Raw genomic sequence first — 26612 nt, 5'->3', positions numbered from 1 at the left:
ATGCCCTATCTCTCCACATGCATAGCATCGGTACCCTCCTCGGGCAGCCCCTTAATTTTTGGGCTGTGGGGCCTTACCCCCCGAGTCTCTCTCTCCCAGTCCCCAGGTCCCTCCGAGTACTTTGGCTGCTCTTCGTTCTCCTTCTTCCCTGCCATAGTTCGGCCTGGAGCTATGGCAACTCGGGCCCTTGGTACATAGCCTTGCCTCCTATCCTGGCGCCTCCCTTCCCAGTGGTCCGAGAGAGTTCCTGTGCTGCTATTGGGATCAATACAAGGGCAACTAGCTCATCATAGGAGGAGGGATCATTTTGACTGACCCATCCTCGTATGTCCGGCGGTAGCCCTCTCATGTACCTGTCCACAACTAGGGTTTCCACGACTTCCTCCGGCCGGCGGGTCTCGGGGCACAGCCACTTCCGGGCCAGATGGATCAGGTCAAACAGCTGGGACCTCGGGGCTTTGTTGGCTCGGTATTTCCACTCATGGAACCTCTGCGCCCTTATAGCTGTCGTCACGCCAGACCTTGCCAGGATCTCCGCCTTTAGCTGGGAGTAATCGGAAGCTGCTTCTGTTGCCATATCAAAATACGCTTTCTGTGCCTCCCCACACAGAAAAGGTGCCAGGATACTGGCCCACTGGTCTTGGGGCCAGGCCTCCCGCCGGGCCGTCCTCTCAAACGCAAGGAGATACGCCTCCACGTCATCATCCACTGTCATCTTCTGTAAGTAGCGGCTGGCGTGCAGGGGCCGAGTCCCCTGGGGGCCGTGCGTTAGGGTGGTCAGGGCCTTTAGCTGGTTCACAACCTCCTGCAAGGTGGCTCGATCCTGAGCCGCTTGGCTCATCAGGAGTTGATTTGTCTCCTGCTGCATTCGTACCGCCTCCTGCTGGGCAGCCATCTGCACCCTGGTAGCTTCTTGCTGAGCCGCAGTGGCCTGCACCAGTGCCTTCACTACATCTTCCTTTTTTTTTTATTTTTTATTTTTTGGGGGGTGCTTTTACCCTGCCCCGAGACGGTTTGCCGCAAAGTCTCACTCACATCCCACTCCTGACACCACGTGTGGCAAAGTCCCGTCTCAGTCTCCCCAGCCTCTGCTGTTTTTAGCTCTGGTGAGACTGGCTAGGGTAATGCAGTCCCCCTTAGGACTCAGGGGAAGTCTGTCCCCTGTCTTCTCACCAGTCTTAATTAAAGTATTTTTACCCTGTCTTGTAGGAGAGTGTCCTGCCGCTCTGCCTGGGAAGGCTTGCTGCTTCAATACTCCTGGTAGCCAGGCTCCTTCTCTCTCTGCTTTCGCCCCCCCTTCCTTCCTCCCAGGAAGGGGTTTAAAAAGGTCTCAGGCAGCTCCAAGTTGTAACCAGCTGATCCTAATTACCCTCAGGTAGCTCCCCTCAGCTGATTCTAATTTGCTACCTGGGTAACGCTTTCTCAGCTGAACCTGCTTGACCTGTGGTTGCTTCAGTTGATAAGGAGGAGGGCCTTTTAACCCTCTGGGACTGACTCCTCCCCCCCCTCTGGCAACTGTCTGTCCTGAGTTTATCACAATACATCACACAATGATTTTTGGGACCAGCAGGGCACCAGGTTACATACGATACCTTTCATGACACCTTTGAGATATATATCATGACAACAGTGTGTTGGGACAATGAGTATGTCAGACCTGATGTGAGTTACAGTGGGGAGGGGGCCTCTGCTATTTGGCACTGAGGGGCTCCAAGAGTCACACCTCCATTTTACAACGGTGGGATGGGGGTGATGAGAGGGCAAATTTCCTTTGACCAGCACAAAGGGGGGGTGTGCTGTCCTGTCTGTTCAAAGCCACAATGTGCATCATCCTTGCTTGAATCCAGAGCATCAACTCAAGGCAACTTAGTCAAGGAGACAAACAGCTGCTTGGACAGCAAATAGCTCAGTGTAAAAATACCTTCAACTGGCATATCTTCAATCAATCCACATGTTTGAAAGAATGGGTAACTATAGTGTCTCATTTGCATCTCTCTCCCACTCCCATACCAGCTCCAGCTACTAGGAGACTGGGAACTGCACCATGGAAATGTAGAAGCGTTCTATGTTTCTCCATACACCTAGAACAGCCCTGTTCAGATTAAGGGGCACAACAAAGTAAAAAAGAACAAAAGTAAAGTCTCCATGAGGTAGCACAGTTTGGGTCCCTTCTTTGGAACATGCTGCATCAGCTGTGCTGTCAGAAATTTAAAGGCACAGTACAAAAAACCCGCAAATTCATAGCAACTGTGGTGTAGCTAGCTAGTATTGAGTTCAGAGACCAAGTTGCATGTGTTCTGTTTTTTCATATATCTTGATACCTCCTTTCATTAACAGCTGTTTATACAAGATCTGCCTTGCTCTCATTGTCCAAATCCAAGGCTCCATTCCTACAAGTTCCTCTATGTGGAGGGAGCCCCATTAAAGTCAGTGGGAGTCCGTATGTGGGGAGCAATTTGAAGGAGTCAGACCGTTGTTAATGTATAGCTTGCTAAAGAGAGATTTTAAAAAGCAGCGCAGTAGCTCAGAGTAATCATCGATTTCATCCACCTTCTTACTTATTAATCGCTTTACTTTCTTTTTTCCATGACATGTTTACAGAAGCTCTTATTCCCCTTACAGCCTTTGCCTAGTATTAACTCATTCTGCTTTTTTTGCTTTCCTTATCTTTTCCTCTGCAGGCTTTATTGAATCTGTCTATTCCTACTTGTCTCTCATCTCTCGCCCATTTGCAGTACAGAATTGTTTGTTACCTTCAGATCCTTGAGCAGTCTCAGGAAGCCAGGCTGGTAGGCATTGCATTGCATTGTTCTTTACCAGAGAAATCGTGGGTTGTGCTGTGCCACATTTCCTTCTTGGCTTTCCAATTATCACCGATGGATTTTAATACACCCTCTCATTACACCAGGCTCATTAGGCTCCTTAATTATTGATGCTCCTCTAGTGCTCTTCTGAAGGGAAACCCCCATGACACTACTTCACCCCATCTCAACTTGAGCTTCTGGGTGCAGGAGGCTAAGAATAATGAAACCCTTCTTGGAAGCAGGGCTTGGATTCAGAGAAAGTGGGCAGCCCAGCTGCACCCCCATTCATTCTGACCAGGAGTATTTTCGCTCTTTAACTGCAGCTTTCTTTTCTCTTCCTCCTTGCAGAATGATTGGCAAAGCATATCTCACCAAGAAGAGGTCTGAGTATGTCCCCTTACTGGGTAGGTGGACAGAGCTCTTCGGAACTCCAGTCGGTTTGTCATTAGGAACCTGTGGAGCAGTTGTTGCTGCTGGGAAGAGGATGCCCAAGGAAGAGATTGGATGTGGGGGGAAATGTCTGAGGGGGACCCACTACTTGAGGATATTAAGTGACTGACCATTGGGATCATTCAGAAATGTAAAGCTCTGAGATGTGGTCAAGATTCTCTTAAAGATACAGGGTCTTTATACTGAAGTTGTGGTGGTTGATCCTGCAGGTCTTATACGGTGCTATGGACTGCAGGATCTATCCATGGTCAGACAAGAGTATGGAATACATGTTTGCAGTGTTGTTGTAGCTGTGTTGCTCCCAGGATAGGAGAGAGACAAGGTGGGTGAGAGAAAATAGCTTGTATTAGACTAGTTCCTGTTGGTGGAAGAAACTGAGGCCATGGCTACACTTGCAAATTTGCAGCGCTGCAGCAGGGTGTGAAAACACACCCTCTCCAGCGCTGCAAATTGCGGCGCTGCAAAGCGCCAGTGTGGTCAAAGCCCCAGCACTGGGAGCGCGGCTCCCAGCGCTGTACGTTATTCCCCACAGGGAGGTGAAGTACGGACAGCGCTGGGAGAGCTGTCTCCCAGCGCTGGCGCTTTGACTACACTTAGCGCTTCAAAGCGCTGCCGCGGCAGCGCTTTGAAGTGCAAGTGTAGCCATAGCCAAACTTTCCAGCAGAGGTGTTAGCTGCCCACTTCATTTTAAGTGGTCTCATGCAACATGTGTGATCTCCTTATGCTTAACCATCCGTATGTAGCTGTAATGCTCTGGTTACCTTCCCCAGACCTGAAGAGTAGCTCTGTGAGACTTTAAAGCTTGTCTCTTCCACTAGCCAAAGTTGATACAATAAAGATATTCCTCATACTCACCACCTTGTCTCTAAGGAATACATGCACATTCTTACCCCTCATATCCACTCCTTTGTGTCTTTGATTAGCATCTTTTCACTTTACTGACAAATGGGGTTGAAACAAAATGCTAGATTCCAGCACCCCAATACCGGGTGAGCCCCACCTCATCTCTAAGCTTTAATCCTGTTGCCCTGTAGGAGCTGATGAATCTCCTGGTTGTCAGGCTGGTAAGGAGAGATGTAAATTATACTTCCCTGTGCCAGCTCCAGTGAATGTAGCTCAGGGTCTGTAAAGGAGACTGGATACACATCTGAAGAATCATAGAATCATAGAATCTCAGGGTTGGAAGGGACCTCAGGAGGTCATCTAGTCCAACCCCCTGCTCAAAGGGCTTGGCTACACTTGCCAGTTGCAACGCTGGTGGAGGCTTTCCAGCGCTGCAATTAGTAAGTGGCCACACCTGCAGGGCACTTCCAGCGCTGCAACTCCCTGGCTGCAGCGCTGGCCGTACACCTCACTCAGCATGGGGAATAAGGATTGCAGCGCTGGTCATCAAGTGTGGCCACACACCAGCGCTGTTATTGGCCTCCAGGGTATAAGGGTGTATCCCAGAATGCTTTTAACTAAATTACTCCCTTTGTTTTGTTATGCAGCCAATCTTTGTTTTGTTGTGAACCTCCGGAGCTCCATACCGGAGCTGCTCTACCGGAGCTGCTTATCAGCTCCTGTTTGCTGTGATCAATCTGTGAACAATCAAATGAGATCCTCCTCCCTGCGTGATTCACAGGGGTTGAGTGTTTGCGTTTTGCTTGACCAGCAGCGAGAAAAGGAGTCATTCACAGGGGCTGAGTGTTTGCTTTGCTTGAGAGAAACGGGGGGAGGGGGTAGAGGGGGGAAAGAGAGTATGTTGGATGCAGGCTGTTTGCAGTTAACAGTAAGGGGGTGGGAAAATTTTCTGATTTTGCACAGTCAGTTCCAAAAATCCACTCTCTCTTTTCCCCCTCCAGTCCCTGTCACACTGCCCCACACCCCCCTCTTTTGAAAAGCACGTTGCTGCCACTTGAAAGCTGGGATAGCTGCCCATAATGCATCACTCCCAACAGCGCTGCAAATGCTGCAAATGTGGCCACACTGCAGCGCTGGTAGCTGTGAGTGTGGCCACACACCAGCGCTGGCCCTGCACAGCTGAACGACCAGCACTGCAACTACCAGCGCTGCAGATTTGTAAGTGTAGCCATACCCAAAGAAGAGTGACACTGGGTATTGGAATAAACAAGGGGTTGTGTGAGGATAGGAATAATGTGGTCACACTTCTTTGTGTATGTAGGGGGAGGGTAGCAGCGGCGTGCTGGAATCTGGACAGTCGGGTTTGGGAATATGCTAGAGAGGGGAGCTGCAATTATCAAAATGAGTGGGGAGAAAGGGATAGATAAGGATTGCAGCAGAGGTGGAAATGAACCAGTGACTTGTGTATGCATTTCCGATATGGGTGGAAACATGCTGCCACTGCTAAGCAAAGAGGGAAAGGGACATGCATTGGTCTTTGCTTTCTTAAAGTCACTCAATGTTTCTTAGGTCGGGAAAAAGAGCTTGAAATCTATGACATTTTATTGAAAGGATTTGTGGGGTCTACAGAAGGCCGCGTCATAATGTATGAAGGCCTTATGGGGTGTGGAAAGAGCCAGTTACTTGCTGAAATTGCCTACTTAGGTCAGGAGGCTGGCCACAGGTAAGTGCCTTTAAATTCACTTTGATACACCTGACCCCCTGTGGCCCACACACCTCTGCCCCTGCATCGTGATCCTGCGCTGCAACATTCCTACAGAGACTGCAATAATGCCAAATGCTATGGAGGCTTTGTGAGGCTGGCACAGACTGAGACGGCCAAATGCCTGTCTAATTGGCTGAAAGCTGACCTCTAATGGCTTAAATGAGCCCTGCATGGGGGAGAGGAGCTTTTAGTAACTTCCTCCTTTAGTACAACTATTATTTCACGTACAGGAATAGCCAGTACAGTCACAGGGGCGATGAAATAACCAGTGGTCCAATTGTACCTATCAATGCCAGCCTACAGCTCTAATTCCTCATTTAATAAATGAGGCAGTCTGAAAGATTCACTTATGGTTGGATGGGTCCTTTCGTGATTCAAAGGATTAACCTCACCTGCTCTTTGACTAAATGTGGCCTCTTGTCCAGTTGATTTGTTGAGCTATCCACCTCCCATGAATCAGGAGGAATAGCCGTCCATCTGTTTTCTGGCAACATATGGGAAGTGTGATTTCTGGGAACCTCAAAACTAGCAGGGCATAAAAATGCATCAAAAAGGGATGCCGCTGGCTATTTCTCCCATCCATCCTATGAGAGATTCCTTGGTTGTGGCTATCATGACCCAGATCAAGTCAGATTCATGTTTCAGTGCTATTCAACTGAGATGCTAAAGAGGAAACATGTCTAGCAAGACAGTGTATATGGGAAAGCTGCTTAAAAAAAATTGGGAGGGCATTCTGCAAATTTGTTTTATTAATTCTCCCCTCATTTTCCCCCCCTTTAATTTGAAAATTCAAAATTTGAAATATTTTGATCAGCTCAATCCTTGGTTGAAAGCTGGGGAAAGATTTCCATGAAAATTGTCCATATTAACAAAAAAATAGTCCTTTTTACTTTTCAAATTTCAACATTAAAAATGTTGAAATTTCAAAATTCAAAAGGTTTTGATCAGCTTTTCATGGGCTAATGCAACTTTTGAACTCTGGATAAAAGCTCATAAGTGTGCTGGTTTTTTTTCCCCAAGAGAAATGGACAGACTTTAAAAATGTCATTAGTGAAGGGCTGGGAGATGGCCCATCACTAAGAAAAGGCATTTTTGGATGCATGTGATATGGCAATGAGAGCAGCTCTAATGGGATGGATGCTCACGGATATGTCTGGTTGCATGTCTTTTAATGCAGGATGACTTTAGAGTCCAGGGGAATGCATAGAACTGAACTGAAAGCAGCCAGGTGCTTTTGACAAGGGTGTGTTCTCCAGAAGACAATAAACAGATTGATCAATGTGTACTCTGACAGTAACCCAAAGGGGTGTGGTTAGAAAAGGTGGTTGGAGATCAGTTCAGGGCTGTTAATCTTTTGTGTTCCTCAAAGAAAAGCGAAAAATGGAGAGGCTGAGCTCTGGGGTTAGGTTGTTTTGCACCAGCCATGGAGGAAACAGAGACCAGGAGACATTGCTCAAATCCTTTGCTGATTCTCAGCCATTTATCCATAAAAAAAATCAGGTGCTGAGATGTCTTGTAGTTGTCTTGGAGGTTGATCACAAAGGGCTGAAGAACCCTGGTTCCATTATTTCTCCTTCATTTGGAAGCTTTTTCCATGTGTCTAGATGTCCATGTGGTAAGTGGTAGGTTTGTGTTTCTGTAATTCTTTCTCAGAATGTGCTGGCTCTTCCTGACTCCCCATTAGAACTTCCTTATCATTTCTCTTCATTTTAACCATGCAGGGTTGTTGCTATGGAGCTGACGAAGGTAAATGTGCAGCAGCATTTTTTTGCCATCCGGACACTCATGGCCATGTTTCTGGAGATTGATGCCTGTAAAACTCATGATGCAAGAGAGCACATCCTCCGAGGCAAACTCGGAGGTGTGGTAGAAGAGACCTACTATTGCCTCCTGAATACCATCTTTCTTGTTAAGGTAATGGAGAAAGCCCTCACTGTCTGGGGGAAAAGTCTGTCTGTGGAATTGAGTTCTGTTATTTACCTTGCTTCACACCAATTCGGCATCTCAGCATTTTATATTCTTACCCTGAAATTGCACACTGGCTCAAAGGTGTGAATTCTCATGAAATTCAACACAGTTGTTATAATTGGGATATACAGGGTGCTGGGAATGGCTGCAGAAATGCTTGCTCCTAGATCTGCATAGAAGAGTTAGTGGCATCATGCTGTCGATCTGATGTCATCCACGTCACCTGTCCTACTTCCTCACTCTTATTCTGGGATTGGCCTTCTAGCAGTCATGAGGCTGACCTGTTTGGTGAGCCTGAATCCTAGTCTGTGCACACACCCTGGACTTTGTTCCTATACATTCTAAAGGATATTCACAGAATGTTGGCCATCTGCAGCTACACGGGAGTGTAGCAGGGTAGTTACCCTGCTCCTGCCCTGAAGGGCTTAAAACAGCCATGGGGGAAGGTTGTCGCCGGGGGCTGCTAAACTGGGCTGATTGGGAAGTGGCTGCAGCTGGGCCATGCCCCAGTCAGGCCACAGCTGGCCTGTATAAAGAGGCTGGGAGCCTGGAGCTCAGCAGTCTTCCTTTGCCTGTAGTGGGAGAAGGGCCTGGCTGCAGGGAGCTAGAGACAGGGTACCTGAGTGAAGCAGGGCTGGGGAAAGGCAGAGGAGCTGGGGAGCTCCATCCTGGAAAGCCCCAGGGTGTGGCCTAGCAGAAGGCAACAGGTACTGGGGGTTGCAGAGGGCATCCCAGGGGTAGGCCAAGGCAGCAGGTCCAAACCCAATCTTGCCAGTGATGAGTAGGCTGATACTGCAGTCTGTCCCAGGGTGTGGGGCTAGATGATGACTGGCAGTAGCCTGATACTGAGGTGAGGTGGGGATAGTGGGTTGGGGTTCCCCAGGGAGGGGAGACCCTCAGAGAAAGAGGTTACTGCCAGGGGAGGGACATGGGAGCCAGAGGACAGGTGGATCACCTGGAGCTGGAATGAGCTAATTCCCGGAACAGACCAGCAGGAGGTGCTGCAGGGGTGAGTCCGCACATCTACATGTAGGAAGGGAAGCAATTCCGCACAGACTTTTTATTTTTGTGTGTGTGTGTAAATGTGATATATGGTTGCAAGAAATAGCCCTTACTCATCCCAGGAACAACTTTGAAGGCAGGAGTTGGGGGTTCAGATGGGGGGCTTAGGGCACTTACAGAGCAGTTAAGAGAATGGGTGGATATTAATCAGGAGTGGAGAAAAGTTGAATGTGGAGGGAAAGATTCACCCTGGTAGCTGCACTGGTTGCCATAAAAGTAAATGGGGGAGTTCATTTCTTGTTCTCCACACTTCAAAGATTTGCTTTTGCTGTCTGTCACTGCACAGCATGGAAACATCAAATTTCAAAAGAGGCCTAATAGGAAAAATGTGTCATGGAGGGTGAGGCTTAAAAAATGGAAGCTGGGTGAAATGTGCAGGCTCGGCAGCCCTGGAGAATGAAACCCTTCTCCTTATCCACAAAATTCCCATAATGGCGGAGTGAGCCTGCTGTACACACACAACTTCCCCCCTCTGCTGTGAAAGGACCACCTCTCTGGGTGAGAGGGCAGTTCAGCTATCACAGCCCCTCCAGTTCTTAGCCTGTCCACTTTCAGTCAACCAGAGTCAACTGAATCACAAGGGAAGTCAATGCCTATTGACTTCAGTGGGGCCAGGATTTCACTCATAGTTCCTCTGCTGTAGGCACCCTCCTACCAAGAGCTGGACTAAGATCAACAGTTTATTTCACATAAGTCACCAAAGACCTGTCAGGCAGTACTTTAATTGTTCAGCTGGACGTAGACAGAGGACCTAGAAGTAGAGGCCTTGGTATATTCACGTACACATGCCCTAGATGATGCAATCCCTGTGTGGAACGGATAGACACTGAGATGAACATGTGTGTCTCACTAGGCTGGACATTTCAATCAGGTCTTTTCCCATGAATGTGTATATCATGAACAGGAACGCTGCCTCTTCTGCTAACTGTTCTCATTTTTTTCTGACTAGTTTCCCATCTCTGCAGAGGTTTCCAAAATGAATAATGAAACAAAGACAAAGGAGATGGGACTATTTCTTGTGAAAATACTACAGAAGGTGAACCACTCTCTTTATTGTGAAATAGAGAGAAATGATTCCTGAGACTGGACTTGCAGATTTTGCTAATGAGCAGCTAGTTAGCAGGCTGGGAATACAGTGTACCCCGGTCATTTTCCTTATGTCCTTATCCTCTCTATCCCTCCTCAATCCTAATTCCTGTCACCTGCATTTGCTGTGTGATGTCTAAAGCTAGAGGACAGGAACTATGTCTTTCTGTATCACCGAGTGCACTTTCTGGCCCTTCTCAGATTCAGATTATGGGATGGATTCTCCATGAAACTGGCTCATGCTTTGTCCCAAAGCTTGGATCTCCTCCCAAAATGCACCACCTATACCCCCAGAGTGGAAAAACATAAATAACCCCCTTTTCCAAAAGAGTTTAATCATCTTGGGTGACATTGCCCCTGGTGTGCAGGGACACAGCCCTCTTACACGTGCATGAATGAAGTGGGATGAGCTGGCTGGGAGGAAAGCTCTGGACCTTGTCTCCTCCCTAGTCAGCACAGAAGGTCACGTTAGAGGTGGTCAAGGGGTCAGGCCATGGGAGGAGCCATGGATCCATGTGTATGCAGAGCCCCGTATCCTATCTAACCAACACAAAGGAACTGCAGCGGCTCTTCCACCCCATAGGTTGGAGTAGCAGTCACAGGGGTGGGGGTATGACACCCCTGGCCCTGGCCTGAAGGCAAGATATATGTAACTGAAGCAACACCTTATTCAGGCATTTTTTTTCCCTTTTTTAGGCAGTGGAGAACGACATTCTCATTTTTGTCATTGATGAAGCCCACTTCATTGATCTTGCATCATGGGAATTTCTGGACAACTTGCTCTCCAGGATTCCAGTGTTTATGGTCATGTCTCTATCTCCTCCCAGCCGCCAAGCACGGCTGCCTTGTGTCTCTGCTGTAAACATCATTAACAGCGCAAAGACCACCTACGTTCTGCTGCGGGAGCTAAAGCCCTCTGTGATCCTGCAAAAAGCCTGCCAGGACCTTGGGGTGGTCAGCATCCCCCGGGAGTTAGAAACGTAAGTGATAGGCACCTGATCTGTTCTTTTAGCTCCAAACCAACCTTTCTCAGCAAAACAGAGGGGAGCAGGTCCATAAAGGAGGAACCAAATGGCTCATGGCCAAGTGACTGACTCTGTAGGGTCCATGAAAGCAGGGTCAAAACAGCCCAATAGCCTAGCACCTAGTAAAACATGGTTGGCCCTAACTGAATGCTGTTCCATCTAGTGGCCTGGCAAAGATTCACTGTAGCCTAGTAGATAGATCACTGGATTGGGACTGAGGCTTATTCCTGGCTCTATCACTGGCTTACTAGGTGACCTTGGGCAGGTCATGTTGTTTCTCTGTCCCTTAGTTTTCCCATCTGTAAAATGAAGATGATTATACTGACTCTGAAAAAGCACTGATGAAAAGCACTATAGAAAGTCCAGGTATTATTGTTATTAACACATATCTCTTGGCTTGTCACTGCCTTCTAATGTTCTGGCTTGCAAATACATCCCAGGGTGGTTGCTCAGGGGATCTCTCGATCAGTTTGCTCCTAGGCAGAGAGCTAAGGTGGTACAATCCATCCCCTCTGTTGTGGTGAAGAGTGGTGAGCACAGAAGGCTAAGATGTGAACTTGACCTTTGTTTCCTGTCCCACCATTCAGCAGTCAGGTGTGAGTGCACCTTAGTACAACAACTGCCCTGTCAAAATTCCTTCAACTACTCACTCAATGCAAAGAGGGAAAATACATTCTGGGTTGTTTGAGTTCTGACAGGGAAGCGGTTCTGCGTTGGGACTAGTCTGACTGGAGTGTTTATCAGAGTCCTTTAGAGGGAAGGTGGTCAGAATTTTTTGCTGATATTAAAGGTCTGCCCCTTTGGGGAAGGGAAAGAAAGGCTAGGTTTGCTGCTGGGTTTCAGGTCAACATGGTCAGAGATTATTCCAGCTCTTTAGGCAAAGGGTTTGGCACAGCAGGGGAGGGAAGGTGAGGCAGCAAAGGTTGGGGAAATGCAGTTTTCTGACTGGGGTTGTCCCAGGAATCAATGGGGGCTGAGGTGGAGCAGCTCTAGACAGGTTCAGCAGTGGCATGTCTGGCTTGCAGAGCTTGAGAGGGTGTCTTGGCCTGTCATGAGGGTGCTATGTGATTCAGTCGGCCTCAGAGTTGGTTGGAAGGAAGCTGAGGAGGAGCATAGAATCAGGCAGTGGGGACAGGTGAGGGAGAAGAAACCAACAGAAATCTTCAGTCTCCCATCCCCTAGGCAGTCTGGGATCCAGTTGGTCCAGTGATGGGGCCCAAAGTCCTCAGCAGTCTGGGTGAAGCCTGGATGTCCTCAGAGTAATTCCCAGAGCCCACAAACAAAGGTAAAATCCTCACAGTAAAGCATAAGCTTTCTGGAGTAACCCCCCGCCATCAAGTGCCAGTGGCTCCTACACCTCTTCTCAACATGTCCCACAGGGGGCAGGTGGTGACTTACCCACCCATCTATCTTCATTATTCCAGCCAGCTGAACACAGCTGCCAGTACCTCAAATTTGGGCAACTCCTTCCAGTTCTAGATTCTTTCTGCCTATTTCTATATCCATTTGTGACCTGCCAAGAGTCCTCAGTGTTGTATCAGCAGTTCCCTTTTCGCTTAGGTAAAACCCAGTCTGTACTAGGCTTCCATCTCCAGTTTTATAAACAGACTTAGCTAACGTCTATCTCCAGGTTGCCCTTTCACCCATTCAAATTGCAAGGCTAAAAATTCATTAAACCTTATTTGATACCTGCTTTCAGCTAAAAGCAATCAACTAAAAAAACCTGCACAGTGCATTTTAAAATGTTATCCTTATTGGTTTTTCCATTTTACTACTGTAATACAGGTGGCCATGCCCATACTGTTTCCATATTTGCTAAGATACTAAAGCTAAGCATGGCACAAAAACACTGGATGTTTTTTCTAAAAGATATGCTCTAGTTCCAACAGGAATTATTTCAGGGAAATTCTATGGCCTGTGTTCTACCATCCCATATATTAATCAGGCAGTGAGACTAGCTGATCACATTGGTTTCTTCTGGCCTTAGAATCTGTAAATCAATGAAACATCAGGTAATGAGCGGACTTGGGGGATATTGTGCCTGTAACAAGCGGGTCCGGGGCTCAACCCTCTGAGGGGAGGAGGGGAGCCACACCGGCCCGCTGGTCTCACAGGGGGTGCTCTGTCCTGTCCCTTTAAGGCGAGGTAAATGAAGACAGAGTCAGTTGGGGCTCAGTCCTTTGGCTGTCAGGCTGAGCTATAAGCAGTACTAACAGTCTGGCAATGGCCCAGGCCCTCTGGATCAGGGGCTGGGCGACAACCAGTATAAGGGCAGGCCTCTTGTGGCAGGCTGCCCGTAGTAAACAGTACAGGGGCTCAGGCCTCTTGTGGTAGGCTGAGCCAGTAGCAAACAGTACAAGGGCTCAGGCCTCTTGTGGCAGGCTGAGCCAGTAGCAAACAGTACAGGGGCTCAGGCCTCTTGTGGCAGGCTGAGCCAGTAGCAACCAGTACAGGGGCTCAGGCCTCTTGTGGCAGGCTGAGCCAGTAGCAACCAGTACAGGGGCTCAGGCCTCTTGTGGCAGGCTGAGCCAGTAGCAACAGTACAGGGCTCAGGCCTCTTGTGGCAGGCTGAGCCAGTAGCAACCAGTACAGGGGCTCAGGCCTCTTGTGGCAGGCTGAGCCAGTAGCAAACAGTACAGGGGCTCAGGCCTCTTGTGGCAGGCTGAGCCAGTAGCAAACAGTACAGGGGCTCAGGCCTCTTGTGGCAGGCTGAGCCAGTAGCAACAGTACAGGGCTCAGGCCTCTTGTGGCAGGCTGAGCCAGTAGCAACAGTACAAGGGCTCTGGCCTCTTGTGGCAGGCTGAGCCAGTAGCAAACAGTACAGGGGCTCAGGCCTCTTGTGGCAGGCTGAGCCAGTAGGTAGACAGTACAGGGGCTCAGGCCTCTTGTGGCAGGCTGAGCCAGTAGGTAGACAGTACAGGGGCTCAGGCCTCTTGTGGCAGGCTGAGCCAGTAGCAACAGTATAAGGGCTCAGGCCTCTTGTGGCAGGCTGAGCCAATAGCAACAGTACACGGGCTCAGGCCTCTTGTGGCAGGCTGAGCCAGTAGGTAGAGGGACGGCTGCCACCCGTGAGTGGGGTGGCAGGGGACACAGGCCCACCCACTCCACTGTGTCCCGGCCCCCTAGGCAGCGGTCGTCACCGCTGGCGGTCAGTGGGGATCCTGACCGCAACACACTGACATAGGTTCAGTCTGGTCAGCAGCCTGACTGAGGTCAGCTGCCCCGGCCACTTCCACTATCCCCTCTTGCCCTACCTGGTCCACGGAAGTCCCACTGCATGGGCTCGTCCGCCCGGGCTGGGAGGTAGGTCTGGTAGGCTTGTAGGAAAGTCCGGCCAAACCGGGGCTCCTCGGGTAACAGCACGACAGCTGGGGCGCTCCCGGCTCCTCGTAGGTGGCGCGGGAGCTCGGCTGGTCTTCCCAGGAGCGAGGTAGGGTGCTCTCCGTCCAGTTCAGGCAGTCGCGGCTCCCGTGGTTCAGCTCCCTCAGGCAGGTCTGCTCTCTCCGGTGGCTGAGAGCTGACTGAGCTGGGAAGCCCGGCTTTTATTCTTCCGGGTCGGCGCCTGACCCTCTGAGGGGCGGGCTCACCCCGCTGGAGCCCCGCCCCTTCCTGTATCCGGGGCTCAACCCTCTCCGGGGAGGAGGGGAGCCACACCGGCCCGCTACAGTCCCCCCCCCCTCAAGCCTGGCTCCCATACCTTGGGGCCAGGTCCTTCCATCTCCTCCAGGCGGGACAGGAAGTCGGCATTTGCGTGGTCCTTGCCCGCCCGATGCCGGATGGTAAAGGCATAGGGCTGTAGGGCTAGGTACCATCGCATGATCCGGGGGTTATTATCCTTCATCCTCATCAACCATTGGAGGGGTGCATGGTCCGTGATTTAGGTGAAGGGGCGCCTAGGAGGAAGAAACGGAGGGCATCACAGGCCCACTTCACCGCTAGGGCTTCTTTCTCGACCACGGAATAGTTCGGGAATAGTTTCCGGCTGAGGTATATCACTGGATGGTCCCCTTCTGCTTCTTGCGACAGGACGCCGGTCTTAGACGCGTCTGTCTGTAGAATAAACGGCTTGTCGAAGTCCGGGCTGTACAGGACTGGTTCCTGGCAAAGGCGGTCCTTCAGGGTCTGGAAGGCCACCTCGCATTCGCCGTCCAGCGCACCTGTCGGGGCTATTTTTCGTGAGGAGCTCAGTCAGGGTGCGGCAATTGAGGCGACTGCGGAATAAACCGCCGATAATACCCCGAGCCCCAGGAACTGCCGCACTTGGCGCTTCGTCGTGGGTGTGGGGCAGTCCGCAAGGGCCTGTACCTTGCCTACCAGGGGTCTGATTTGTCCTCCTCCCACCGTGTAGCCCAGATAGGTGGTCTCCTGCCATGCGATCCTACATTTCTTAGGGTTGGCGGTCAACCCTGCCTCTCGCAAGGTTCGTAGGACCGCGGCGACCCGGTTGAGGTGATCTTCCCAGTGGCGGCTGTAGATTACCACGTCATCCAAGTAGGCGGCCGCATACTCCTGGTGGGGCCGCAAGAGGTGGTCCATCAACCGCTGGAAGGTCGCGGGGGCCCCATGGAGGCCGAACGGCATTCGATTAAATTGATAAAGGCCTGAGGGGGTAGCAAAGGCCGAGTGGGATCTGCCAATACCCTTTGCTCAGGTCCAGGGTGGTAATAAATTGGGCTTCCCAGGCGCCCAGGAGTTCGTCCACCCTGGGCATCGGATAGGCGTCAAACCGCGAAATGGCGTTTACCCGCGGAAGTCTATACAAAATCGTCCGGTTTGGGGACCAGCACCACCGGGCTGCGCCATTCACTGCAGGAAGGCTCGATGACTCCCAAGGCCAACATGGTTCGGACCTCTTCTTCTACCTCCTGCCGCATCCGGTAAGGCAAAGGCCGGGTGGTCTCCCTGATCGTTTTCCCTGGCTCGGTCAGAATCGTGTGACAGGCCCGGGTGGTATACCCCGGGACGGCCGTGAAAGTTTTGTGAAAGCCTGCAGGAGACATGTAGCCTGCTTACGCTGCTCTGCTGTGAGCGAGGCCTATCGGGGTTCCTCCACAGCCCTTGTCTCGGCGGTGTCCGGGCCCAGTTCGGGCTCAGGCGGGCAAGGGTCGATCAGTAGGCCCTCTCGGTCACACCATGGCTTTAGCAGGTTGATGTGGTAGACCTGGAGTTTCTTCCGTCGGTCGGGTTGGCGGATTTCGTATGTCACGGGTCCCACTTGCCGCACCACCTCATAGGGCCCCTGCCAACGGGCCAACAGCTTCGACTCGCTGGAGGGTAGAAGCAGCAGGACCCGGTCCCCAGGAGCGAACCTCCGGGCTCGTGCCTCCTGGTTATAGTTCCGCTCCTGCTTCGCCTGGGCTGCCCGCAAATTCTCCCGGGCTACTGTCCCGGCCTGAGTTAGGTATTCCCGTGGTGGTGGACATACTGGAGGAGGCCTTGGGTTGGGGAGGCCGACTCCTCCCACGCTTCCGCATCAAATCTAGAAGTCCGCCTCCGCCCGTACAACAGTTCAAAGGGGAGAACTTGGTTGAGGCTTGCGGAACCTCCCGGATGGCTAGCAGCAGGGGCGGTAGGAACTGGTCCCAGTGCCGCAACTCCTCGGAAATTTTCTTAGCATGTCGTGCGGTTAAACCGCTCTACCAACCCGTCGGTCTGCGGGTGGTATACTGCAGCTGTTGCACCCCAGGAGCTTGCAGACCTGTTGGAGCAGCCGACGTGAAGTTAGTGCCCTGGTCCGTTAGGATCTCCCTAGGCAACCCTACTCGGAAAAAATCTTCATCAGTTCCCCGCAATGGTCCGGGCGGTGATGCTCCGCGCCTCGGGAAGCGGGAGGCGTAGTCCACGAGGACGAGGACATACTGGAAGCCGGGAAGTGGACCTATCAGGTCCATGGCGACCCGCTCAAAGGGGTCTCGATGACTGGCATAGGGACTAAGGGGCCCTGGATACCCGAGGCGGTGCGGCCAGCTGACACTCGGGACAGGAGGTACAATATTGCTTCACCTCTTGATGGATACCGGGCCAAAGAACCGCGCCAGGATTCGGCGAGGGTCTTTTCTTGCCCCAGATGCCCGGCGGCGGGCACATCGTGGGCCAACTGCATCACGGCCCTGCGGTGACAACGGGTACCAGCAATTGCGTCACAGGTTCCGGTCTCGGTCGATGCGGTAGAGCCGATCCGTCGCAATGGGGCACTCGCCCGACAAGAGTCCACTATGGAGCCGCCGACGGCCGCAAGTTGGTCGAGGCTCGGCTAAGTGTCGGGTCCGACCGTTGGTCGCGCAAAAGTCCGGTTCTGTGGGAGATGGCCCTGACGTTCTTGGTCTTCTCCTCAGTCTCCTCATCAGTCTGCCCGCCTCAGGCGGAGGTCCCCGGGTTCAGCAGCCAACCCGGCGTTGACCTCTTCAAATGAGGGCCAATCTCGGATAGGCCAGGCCGGGGCCAGGCCGGGTAATGCCTCCCACCATTAGCTGGGCCCAGGCACTGGTAAGGTCGGACATCCCCATGGATGCACTGTAATTGTATCGGCGTCAGGCGGGGTCGGCCGGTGGTCCCAGAGTTTGGCGGACCAACGTCTGGCCGCACCCAATCGATCAGGGCCTGTGTGGTCTGGTTCTCAACCGTTACCGGGATTATCAGCTTGGGGGCCTCGTAAACCTGCCCGAAACTGCAATCCATCTCGGACAGTCTCGTTGTACATGGCCTGCTTTCCCACATCTAAAGCAGGGACCGAGCTCAGGCGTCCACTCCGGGAAGGCTTGTTCTGGTACCCTGGGTGAAGGCCGGGTAGTCAGCCGGGAGCTGCTTCCCGCGTGGAGTCGGGGTTTCCTGTCGGGTCGCCCGTGGTCTGGGCCTCGTGGGTGGGGCATGTTCGACGCCTTTCTCATCCCGGGTCGTTCGGGCCCCGAGGTAGGTGGCCGGAAGGTGGGCCCTATCGAGGCTTCAGCAGCCAGGAAACCCTCCATGAGTGCCGCTAAGGTCGTCGGTCGGTGGCGGAGCCAGGCCCGCCTTTGGCCGGCAGGGTGTGAACAAACTGCTCCAACACCACCTGCTCGGTGACCTCCTCTGCCGCCCTGACGTCTGGCTGCAGCCACCTCGGCAGGCCTCCTTCAGGGTCTGGGCCACCATCCGGGACGGGCTCCGGGTATGTCGCCTGAACCGCTGCCTAAACGTCTCGGGCTAATGTCCAGCGTCTAGGACTGCAGCCTTCACGCCAGCCCCCGGTAGGCTGCTTGGGCCGTCCCGGTCAAATAGGGGCTAGCAAGGTGGCCCACTGGTCTCTTGCCCACCCCGCCACGAGGGCCACAGTGACCAAGAAGGCCTCCGGGTCGTCCTCTGGGCCCATCTTGGTCAGGCGCGGGGGGTCCCCAGCGACCCCCCCCCCCCTCCCCCCCTGGGCCATTCAGCGGGCGGGGCGGGCCCGAGGAGCTGCTGCAGCTGGATCCCAAGCTGCTGCACCAGCTGCTGTTGCTGCTCTAGCTGAGCTACCTGTTGCTGTTGCTGCTGCTGCAGCTGGGCCGCGTCTCGCTGCCGCTGCTGTTCCAGCTGGGCGGCATGCTGCTGCTGCTGCTGCAGGAGCTGAGCTGCCTGTTGCCGCTCCTGGCTTTCCACCAGCAGCTGGAACAGCCGGTCAGTCTCCATCTTCCTGGCTCAGAGGGGCGGTCCGCCGCCCTCTCACCGGCCCCTTCTCACAGGGGCAAGGGATCTAAAGGTCCCTGGTCAGGTGCCACTTGTAACAGGCGGGTCCGGGGCTCAACCCTCTGAGGGGAGGAGGGGAGCCACACCGGCCCGCTGGTCTCACAGGGGGTGCTCTGTCCTGTCCCTTTAAGGCGAGGTAAATGAAGACAGAGTCAGTTGGGGCTCAGTCCTTTGGCTGTCAGGCTGAGCTATAAGCAGTACTAACAGTCTGGCAATGGCCCAGGCCCTCTGGATCAGGGGCTGGGCGACAACCAGTATAAGGGCAGGCCTCTTGTGGCAGGCTGCCCGTAGTAAACAGTACAGGGGCTCAGGCCTCTTGTGGTAGGCTGAGCCAGTAGCAAACAGTACAAGGGCTCAGGCCTCTTGTGGCAGGCTGAGCCAGTAGCAAACAGTACAAGGGCTCAGGCCTCTTGTGGCAGGCTGAGCCAGTAGCAAACAGTACAGGGGCTCAGGCCTCTTGTGGCAGGCTGAGCCAGTAGCAAACAGTACAGGGGCTCAGGCCTCTTGTGGCAGGCTGAGCCAGTAGCAAACAGTACAGGGGCTCAGGCCTCTTGTGGCAGGCTGAGCCAGTAGCAACCAGTACAGGGGCTCAGGCCTCTTGTGGCAGGCTGAGCCAGTAGCAAACAGTACAGGGGCTCAGGCCTCTTGTGGCAGGCTGAGCCAGTAGCAAACAGTACACGGGCTCAGGCCTCTTGTGGCAGGCTGAGCCAGTAGCAAACAGTACAAGGGCTCAGGCCTCTTGTGGCAGGCTGAGCCAGTAGCAAACAGTACAAGGGCTCAGGCCTCTTGTGGCAGGCTGAGCCAGTAGCAAACAGTACAAGGGCTCAGGCCTCTTGTGGCAGGCTGAGCCAGTAGCAAACAGTACAGGGGCTCAGGCCTCTTGTGGCAGGCTGAGCCAGTAGCAAACAGTATAAGGGCTCAGGCCTCTTGTGGCAGGCTGAGCCAGTAGCAAACAGTACAGGGGCTCAGGCCTCTTGTGGCAGGCTGAGCCAGTAGGTAGAGGGGGACGGCTGCCACCCGTGAGTGGGGTGGCAGGGGGGACACAGGCCCACCCACTCCACTGTGTCCCGGCCCGGGGCCCTAGGCAGCGGTCGTCACCGCTGGCGGTCAGTGGGGATCCTGACCGCAACACACTGACATAGGTTCAGTCTGGTCAGCAGCCTGACTGAGGTCAGCTGCCCCCGGGCCACTTCCACTATCCCCCTCTTGCCCTACCTGGTCCACGGCGTCTGGCCCCGGGAAGTCCCACTGCATGGGCTCGTCCCCGCCCGGGCTGGGAGGTAGGTCTGGTAGGCTTGTAGGAAAGTCCGGCCAAACCGGGGGCTCCTCGGGGTAACAGCACGACAGCTGGGGCGCTCCCCCGGGCTCCTCGTCGTAGGTGGCGCGGGGGAGCTCCGGCTGGTCTTCCCAGGAGCGAGGTAGGGTGCTCTCCGTCCAGTTCAGGCAGTCGCTCGGGGCTCCCGTGGTTCGAGCTCCTCAGGCAGGTCTGCTCTCTCCGGTGGCTGAGAGCTGACTGAGCTGGGAAGCCCGGCTTTTATTCTTCCGGGTCGGCGCCTGACCCTCTGAGGGGCGGGCTCACCCCGCTGGAGCCCCGCCCCTTCCTGTATCCGGGGCTCAACCCTCTCCGGGGAGGAGGGGAGCCACACCGGCCCGCTACAGTGCCAAAGGAAGCTTAACTGACATTTTGAGTCTTTGCAATTCAAGTGGCTGAGAGGCCGCAAATGTCATAGTAACAGGTCAACAGATATTGGCCGAGCCTGTTTATAATGTTGCAAACCAAAAGCCTGGTACAAAATAGAGAGATTTTCAAAAGAGCAACCGGAAGTTAGATGCCTAACTGCTGTATGTGCCTAAGCAAATCTCCTTACCCTCCTCCTGGTTTTGTATAAGTACTGTAGAAGGGACCCTTAAAATAACTCCAAGGACTCTCATGTGACCCCCACACTGGTGTAACCATAGGATTCTAGATTCCATTGTGTGCATTGACTGAAGCAAGGAGTCTCATGGGGAAGAGGGGGACAGTAATTCATTAAAGATTGAATCATAGTGCGTATGCACAATTAAAGTTGCATGGTTGAAATCAATGGGAGCTGCTGGGTGCTCAGCACTTTTGAAATAATTAGGCAATTTATTGACGTGCCCAAATATGGATTTAAGAGTCTCACTTTAGGCTCCCATTTTTGAAAAATCTTGGCATTTATTTATATTATGGTAACACCTAAGGGTGCCAGTCAGGATGAGGGCTCCAGTGTCCCTGCCCTAAAAACACCAAGACTGTATGTTACAACAGGTAGCCAAAGAGGTTGGTGGTGGAGGAAATGGGAGGGTGAGAGTTAATCAAACAATGGGGAGGGATAGCTCAGTGGTTTGAGCACTGGCCTGCTAAACACAGGGTTGTGAGCTCAATCCTTGAGGGGGCCATTTAGGGAACTGGGGTAAAAAAAAAATCTGTCTGGGGATTTGTCCCCCTTTGAGTAGGGGGTTGGACTAGATGATTTGCTGAGGTCCCTTCCAACCCTGCAATTCTATGGTTCTAAGTACATTTTAGCACAATGAACAGTGCTTATGGCTTGCCATCTGCCTAGCCAATGTCAACTGGCAGTATCTTGCAGGCATAAAGGCAGAGTTGACTTTTAAGGAGGGATTTGAAGAAAGAAAAGATGGGGACTAGATGGTCTTTGCCAGGGAGCTTTTCCTGCGACTGATAGGGCTTTATGGGAGAAAGGAGGAAGGTGTTTAAGGAAGAGGCTGGCTGTGACGGGTTGAAACTCTGCAGGAAGATGGTTTCACCTATGTGATGAGTTAGCAGAGAATATTTAGTCTTGACAGGGGTCCAGTTTTAGTAACCTAGTTGCTATTAGTAACATTTAAAAACAAACGTGGGGCCAGATCCTCAGCTGTTGTAAACGACCATAGCTACGTTAAGTGCTGATTTACACCTGACTGTCATTTGAATATTGAGATGCTTTCCTAAGAGCCTGACCCCCTGCCCTGCTGCTCATTCACCCCACGACACACTCTGTATCTTCAGTATAGCCCTGCAATCTACCATGTAGGAGGCATACAGGACACTTGATGCAGCCTCATCCATTTCAACTGCAACCTTAGATGTTGTTAAGGCACCTGTCACCATGGTGTCTACGTAGCTACCATCCCCAACATTGTCTAAGGAGAATAACAGTCCCTTATTTTAATGGTCAGTGATAGTTTTGCCTCTCTTTAGGTTCTTGATACAGAGAAGCCATGGAATCCCATTTTACTGCGAGGAGTTGCTGCGGAACCTCCATTTAAACAACATGCTCATCTTCCGTCTGTGGGAGGAGGAGGAAGAAGTAGATGATGAGTGGGAGGGCCTTTTCAGTAAGCTACTTGTCATTAACTCATCACTTGGTTACCTGGTCTGTTCATTCCCTCTGAAGCACCTGGCATTGGCCACTGTTGCAAGACTGGCTACTGGCTAGATGGACCTTTGGTCTGACCCAGCATGGTCGTTCTTATGTTCTTAAATGCCATAGCCCACTGTATACTGTATAGTGACTCACCCTCCCAGGCAGTTCTCATCTTTCTGGGAATGTTTGTTGGCCTGGCACTGGTTGCTGGAATTCAGGGAAGGAAGGAGGGTGCAAGGGACAAAGAGGAGATGTGCTGAGGGGAATGGAAAGAGAAGCTGCACAAGCTAGGAAAGGAGGAGAGACTGGGGTCAGGGGAGGCGGCAGAGGGTAAGTGATGTACATTGAGCAACACTTGGCTAGGCAGCAGTAGAATGCTGGGTTGCAGGGTTCCATTCCTGTCTCCAGGAGGGGAGTGAGGTTGAGTGGTTAAAGCATGGGACTGAGTTAGAACTTTTGGATGCTATTTGTCCCTGACAAATGTCTATTGCTGCTCCAAATCTTTGGGACACTGAAGCTGCTCAAAAAGAGGGCTGGTGGAAAATATGCATTTTTTTTAACATTGACAAAACTTCTGAACTATTTTAAGTCTTAACTTTTCAAAAAAACAAATCTGAGGCAGAGACCAAGCATGTAAAATTTCAGTCCCAAAGCTTAATGCCTAACAAAGTTATAAGTCACTGAAAAAGAAGGTTATAATGCAATTTGTTAGCAACCTTAAAAGATTTTCGCTATGTGCTACCCCTCTAATAGTGAATAGTTATAGTTTCCCATAATAGAATATGCTGCCACCCAGTGAAATGAAAAAGCAACATATTTAAAACATTAAAGGAAACACTTTCCTACTCAGCACACAGTTAATCTGTGGACTAATTGATACAAGATATTATGGTGGCAAATATCTTCCAACCAAAAGATTTTGATATTTATGGGAATGGTATCACTTGCAGTTATACTAGCTAAGATATGAGAAATGTAGGGGATAGATTCTTAGATATGTTGTTCAATATTCAGACAAAATACATTTGCCTGAAAACCAAACCAAACCCAGCACATCTGTCCATGTTTTTGATTAATAACATTTGATGGACATGCCTGGCTTGATAAATGGGTAATCAGAATAATACAATCACTAGAAACAAAATGTCTTGCATAGTGCAAAGGTAACATCCTGTTAAAAACAGAGAGATTTGATGATATATTGCTGTATGTTTCTTTAAATAAAAGCTGTTGTAAACATCAAAACCAAAATGATGATAATTCAATGGCAATGATTCTGTAAGTCTTTTAAAACTTCCTAAATAAATAAGGGGTAAGAGAAAAATAGCAGCCCAGCTCCTGCAGGCCATAAACCAGCCATTTACTTCCTGGGATTAGGCTGGTACTTCCCCACATATTAGTGCCAAATTTCCATAAGGGAAGAAGAGTTACGGTTTCCTACTAAGCAGCTGATGGGGCTGGGATACTGGCCTGGATGGGCCATTGATCTGATTTAGTCTGAGAAATCTAGGAGATCCCTTTGGGCAGGGATCAAACACGAAAGCTTTGGCCCCCAGAAGAGCCGGCCTTGGAATGTTGCAATTAAGTAGAAATGCAACGGAACCGTTTTGCATTCTGGGTGATAGAGTTTACTCTCACACCAAAATGGCTATAATGGCTGTTCCCATTAGATCTTGTGAAGTATTCTTTTGCTTTGGTTATATTTAAAAAGCAAACAAATTAAAATGTGAGTTCTTGTAATTGTTTTTTCTCCTCTTTCTCTCCGTGCAGCCAATGCCATCAAGGCCATCCCCTCCAAAACGGAATCGCTTTCCAGTTCAGACAATGTCTTGTACATTTGCACCATTCGCCAGAATGTTAAGTTGCAAAATATTATGCTGCCCCCTACCTTAAAAGGTGAGGGTCTAATCCTGATGTCTCCAGCCAGTGGGGACACAATGTTTCTGTTCCTTAAGGGCAGCAGTTAAAGAGGGCCTGGGAGCTTGAATGCAGCAGACAGCGCAGGTCTGAACTTTGGAGCAAAGCAGAGATGCATGAGTCTGAGCTCTGCAGAATAGGCCAGACCTTCCAATTAGGCAAGAAGTATGTGTAGTGGTTCATTACTCTCAAGTGGGGATGGAGGCCACTCCGCCTCACTACAGGCAGGTAGTAATCAATAGTCTATGGCAAAGTTCTGGCCCTTGGGGAGGAAGATGGGGAGGATAAAGCACAGGCAGTCTATGGCCCACAACCTCCTGGCTGGGACAGAGCAAAAGCAGGCAAGTGCAGACCATCCGGTCTAAGGTGGGTAGACTGCCACCCCAGAGATGGGGTTGGCAGCAGTGGATAGGGAGACCCAGGCCCACCCTACTCCACCAGGTTCCAGCCCAGGGTCCTAACAGTGGTGGGGAATCCTTGGGGATTCTCATCTGTCTCCCCTGACTGCAGGGCGCAGCTCCACTTAGGGCCTAGTCTGCAGGGCCATCCTTGGGAGTTAAGGGGCCCTAGGCAGTATTATTAAACTGGTGCCCCTATGCCCAATGGGGGGGAGGGAAAGGAGGCAGCAAAAGATACCGACCCACCTGGCCTGCCTCACGGCGGCAGAGAGTCACAGTTCCCTGCAGAGACCCCTGAACCCTCTCCCTCACACAGAATGCGTGGCACCGGCACATTCGGCTCTGTGAATACAGCCCCTGCCTAAGGAGACTGCAGTGCACGCTGGGTGTGCAGGAGCCAACCCCCTCTTACCTGCTGTCATGGGCCGTGGGTGAAGCTGTCCCTTGGGAAGGCTAGCTTCCCAGCCTCTCCTGCCTGTGGCCCCACCCATACTCCACCCCTGCTCTGCCCGAGGCCCTGCCCCACTCCGTCCAGGTCCCGCCCTCTCCCCACTGTCTCCCCTCTTCCCTCCCCCATCCTGCTCACCCCCTTCCAGCCAAATCCCTGAACCCAAATGAAGCAAATGACATTTGAAAAAAACACTCTTCTGCAATTTCGTTCTAAAGAAAATGGGGCATGTTTTCCACTGCATGCCAGATGGTGCAGAGTGGACATGCAGAATGTACCTAATTAAAAGCACTAAACTTGGGAATGAAAAATGTCAGTGACAGGTTTTTTGATATGCCTTGAAGTTTGTCAGAGATTTATTTGCAAAAACTTTGTAGTAAGGGCGAGTCAGCTGTCTTGCTGAATACAACATTAAATATTATGGAATACATGATGCAGCTCTTCTCTGATTTACATTTTCTTAATCAGTATTTCTAAGCTGATTTTATATTTTAAATATACTTCTAAACCTTCATAAAGTAATCATTTCAGATTACTACATATTTAACTCACTGAAACAAAAACATTGTTTTAAATTAATCAGTCACAGCAGTTTAGTGTGTTCATAACAATGTTCATTGCTTTTAGAAAAAGGGAAAACTAATTTACTTTGTGTGATCTCCCTAACAACAGACATGTTTATGAAATTTCACCAACTTTAAAATATATGTTTCCAAAGATTTTAGGCATAACAAAGGATGTTATATCTTACTAAGTATTGATTTTGCTGGAGGGTTCTCTTAAAACTAGTTCATCATGTAGTCAGAAGTAAAGAAAGGGAAACTCTTTGTCCAGCTATCTGGAAGGAAAGGGGTGTTCCTTTAAGGGCTCTCTTCAACTGTGGGTGTGGGGGCATATGAAGGGAGAAAGGGATGGACAGAAAGGACAGGAAGACTTTGGAAGCAAGTTTTTTTTACTATAGTAATTAAAATTAAAATGTGTATTTTAGATAAGGGTGGTCTTTTGAAGGATTTATTTAAAAAACTATATGTCTGAAGATCCAAGCATTTAAGGCTAAAGATGATTGTGTATCTAAAAATCTATGCAAGGATTTTTTAGAGATGTGATTTTATAATCTTCACCAACTCACTAATGAAATATTTTTAAAGCAAATTTTAAACTAAGGTCCTGTAGACTAACGTGTTCTGAGTAAATATTACAGAAATGCACAACTGTTTTTGTCAGCAAATTCAGAAACAGACAATATATACCTAGGGGTTGGTAAATGCCTGTTAAATGGTTTCATTACCACGTGAATGGCTCTTTAACAGTTTCAATGTTGTGCTAATAGGCAGGGCCGGTGCAACCATTTAGGCGACCTAGGCGGTTGCCTAGGGCGCTAGGATTTGGGGGGCAGCATTTTCTTTGGCAGTGACCGCGGAAGCCGGATCTTCGGCCGCCCCGGTCGCCGCCGGCATTTAGGCGGAGGGAGCTGGGGCAGGGGGGCGCGGGAAGGACTGCCTGCAGCAAGTAAGAGGGGGGGCGGCACACAGGGGAACTCCCTGCCCCAGCTCACACCCGCCCCGCCTCCTCCCTGAACACGCCGTGGCTGCTTCGCTTCTCCCACCTCCCAGGCTTGCGGCGCCTAAGCTGATTGGTGCCGCAAGCCTGGGAGGCGGGAGAAGTGAAGCAGCGACAGCGTGCTCGGGGAGGAGGTGGAGCAGGGGTGAGCTGCTTCACTTCTCCCGCCTCCCAGGCTTGTGGCGCCAATCAGTTTAGG

At 51.2% G+C, this 26612-nt stretch overlaps 1 protein-coding gene across 11 annotated transcripts in view; it reads left to right on the top strand.

Moving 5' to 3' along the window:
• The window catches only part of ADCY10 (adenylate cyclase 10), an 86257-nt gene that overhangs the window by 27415 nt on the left and 32230 nt on the right, over positions 1 to 26612 (top strand). For 9 of the 11 annotated variants that reach the window (XM_039485118.1, XM_039485117.1, XM_039485119.1 and 6 more), the window contains 7 exons: positions 3153 to 3208; positions 5649 to 5820; positions 7584 to 7776; positions 9842 to 9928; positions 10675 to 10958; positions 21925 to 22061; positions 23861 to 23986. In XM_039485118.1, coding sequence (XP_039341052.1) covers positions 3153 to 3208; positions 5649 to 5820; positions 7584 to 7776; positions 9842 to 9928; positions 10675 to 10958; positions 21925 to 22061; positions 23861 to 23986 — 1055 coding nt within the window. The remainder of the gene's footprint in view (positions 1 to 3152; positions 3209 to 5648; positions 5821 to 7583; positions 7777 to 9841; positions 9929 to 10674; positions 10959 to 21924; positions 22062 to 23860; positions 23987 to 26612) is intronic. The other 2 variants (XM_039485112.1, XM_039485110.1) reach the window with 2 other exon arrangements.

Source organism: Mauremys reevesii, linkage group 8 (assembly GCF_016161935.1).
Source record: "Mauremys reevesii isolate NIE-2019 linkage group 8, ASM1616193v1, whole genome shotgun sequence".
Classification (NCBI taxonomy): domain Eukaryota; kingdom Metazoa; phylum Chordata; order Testudines; family Geoemydidae; genus Mauremys; species Mauremys reevesii.
This window is presented reverse-complemented; position numbering and strand designations above follow the sequence as displayed.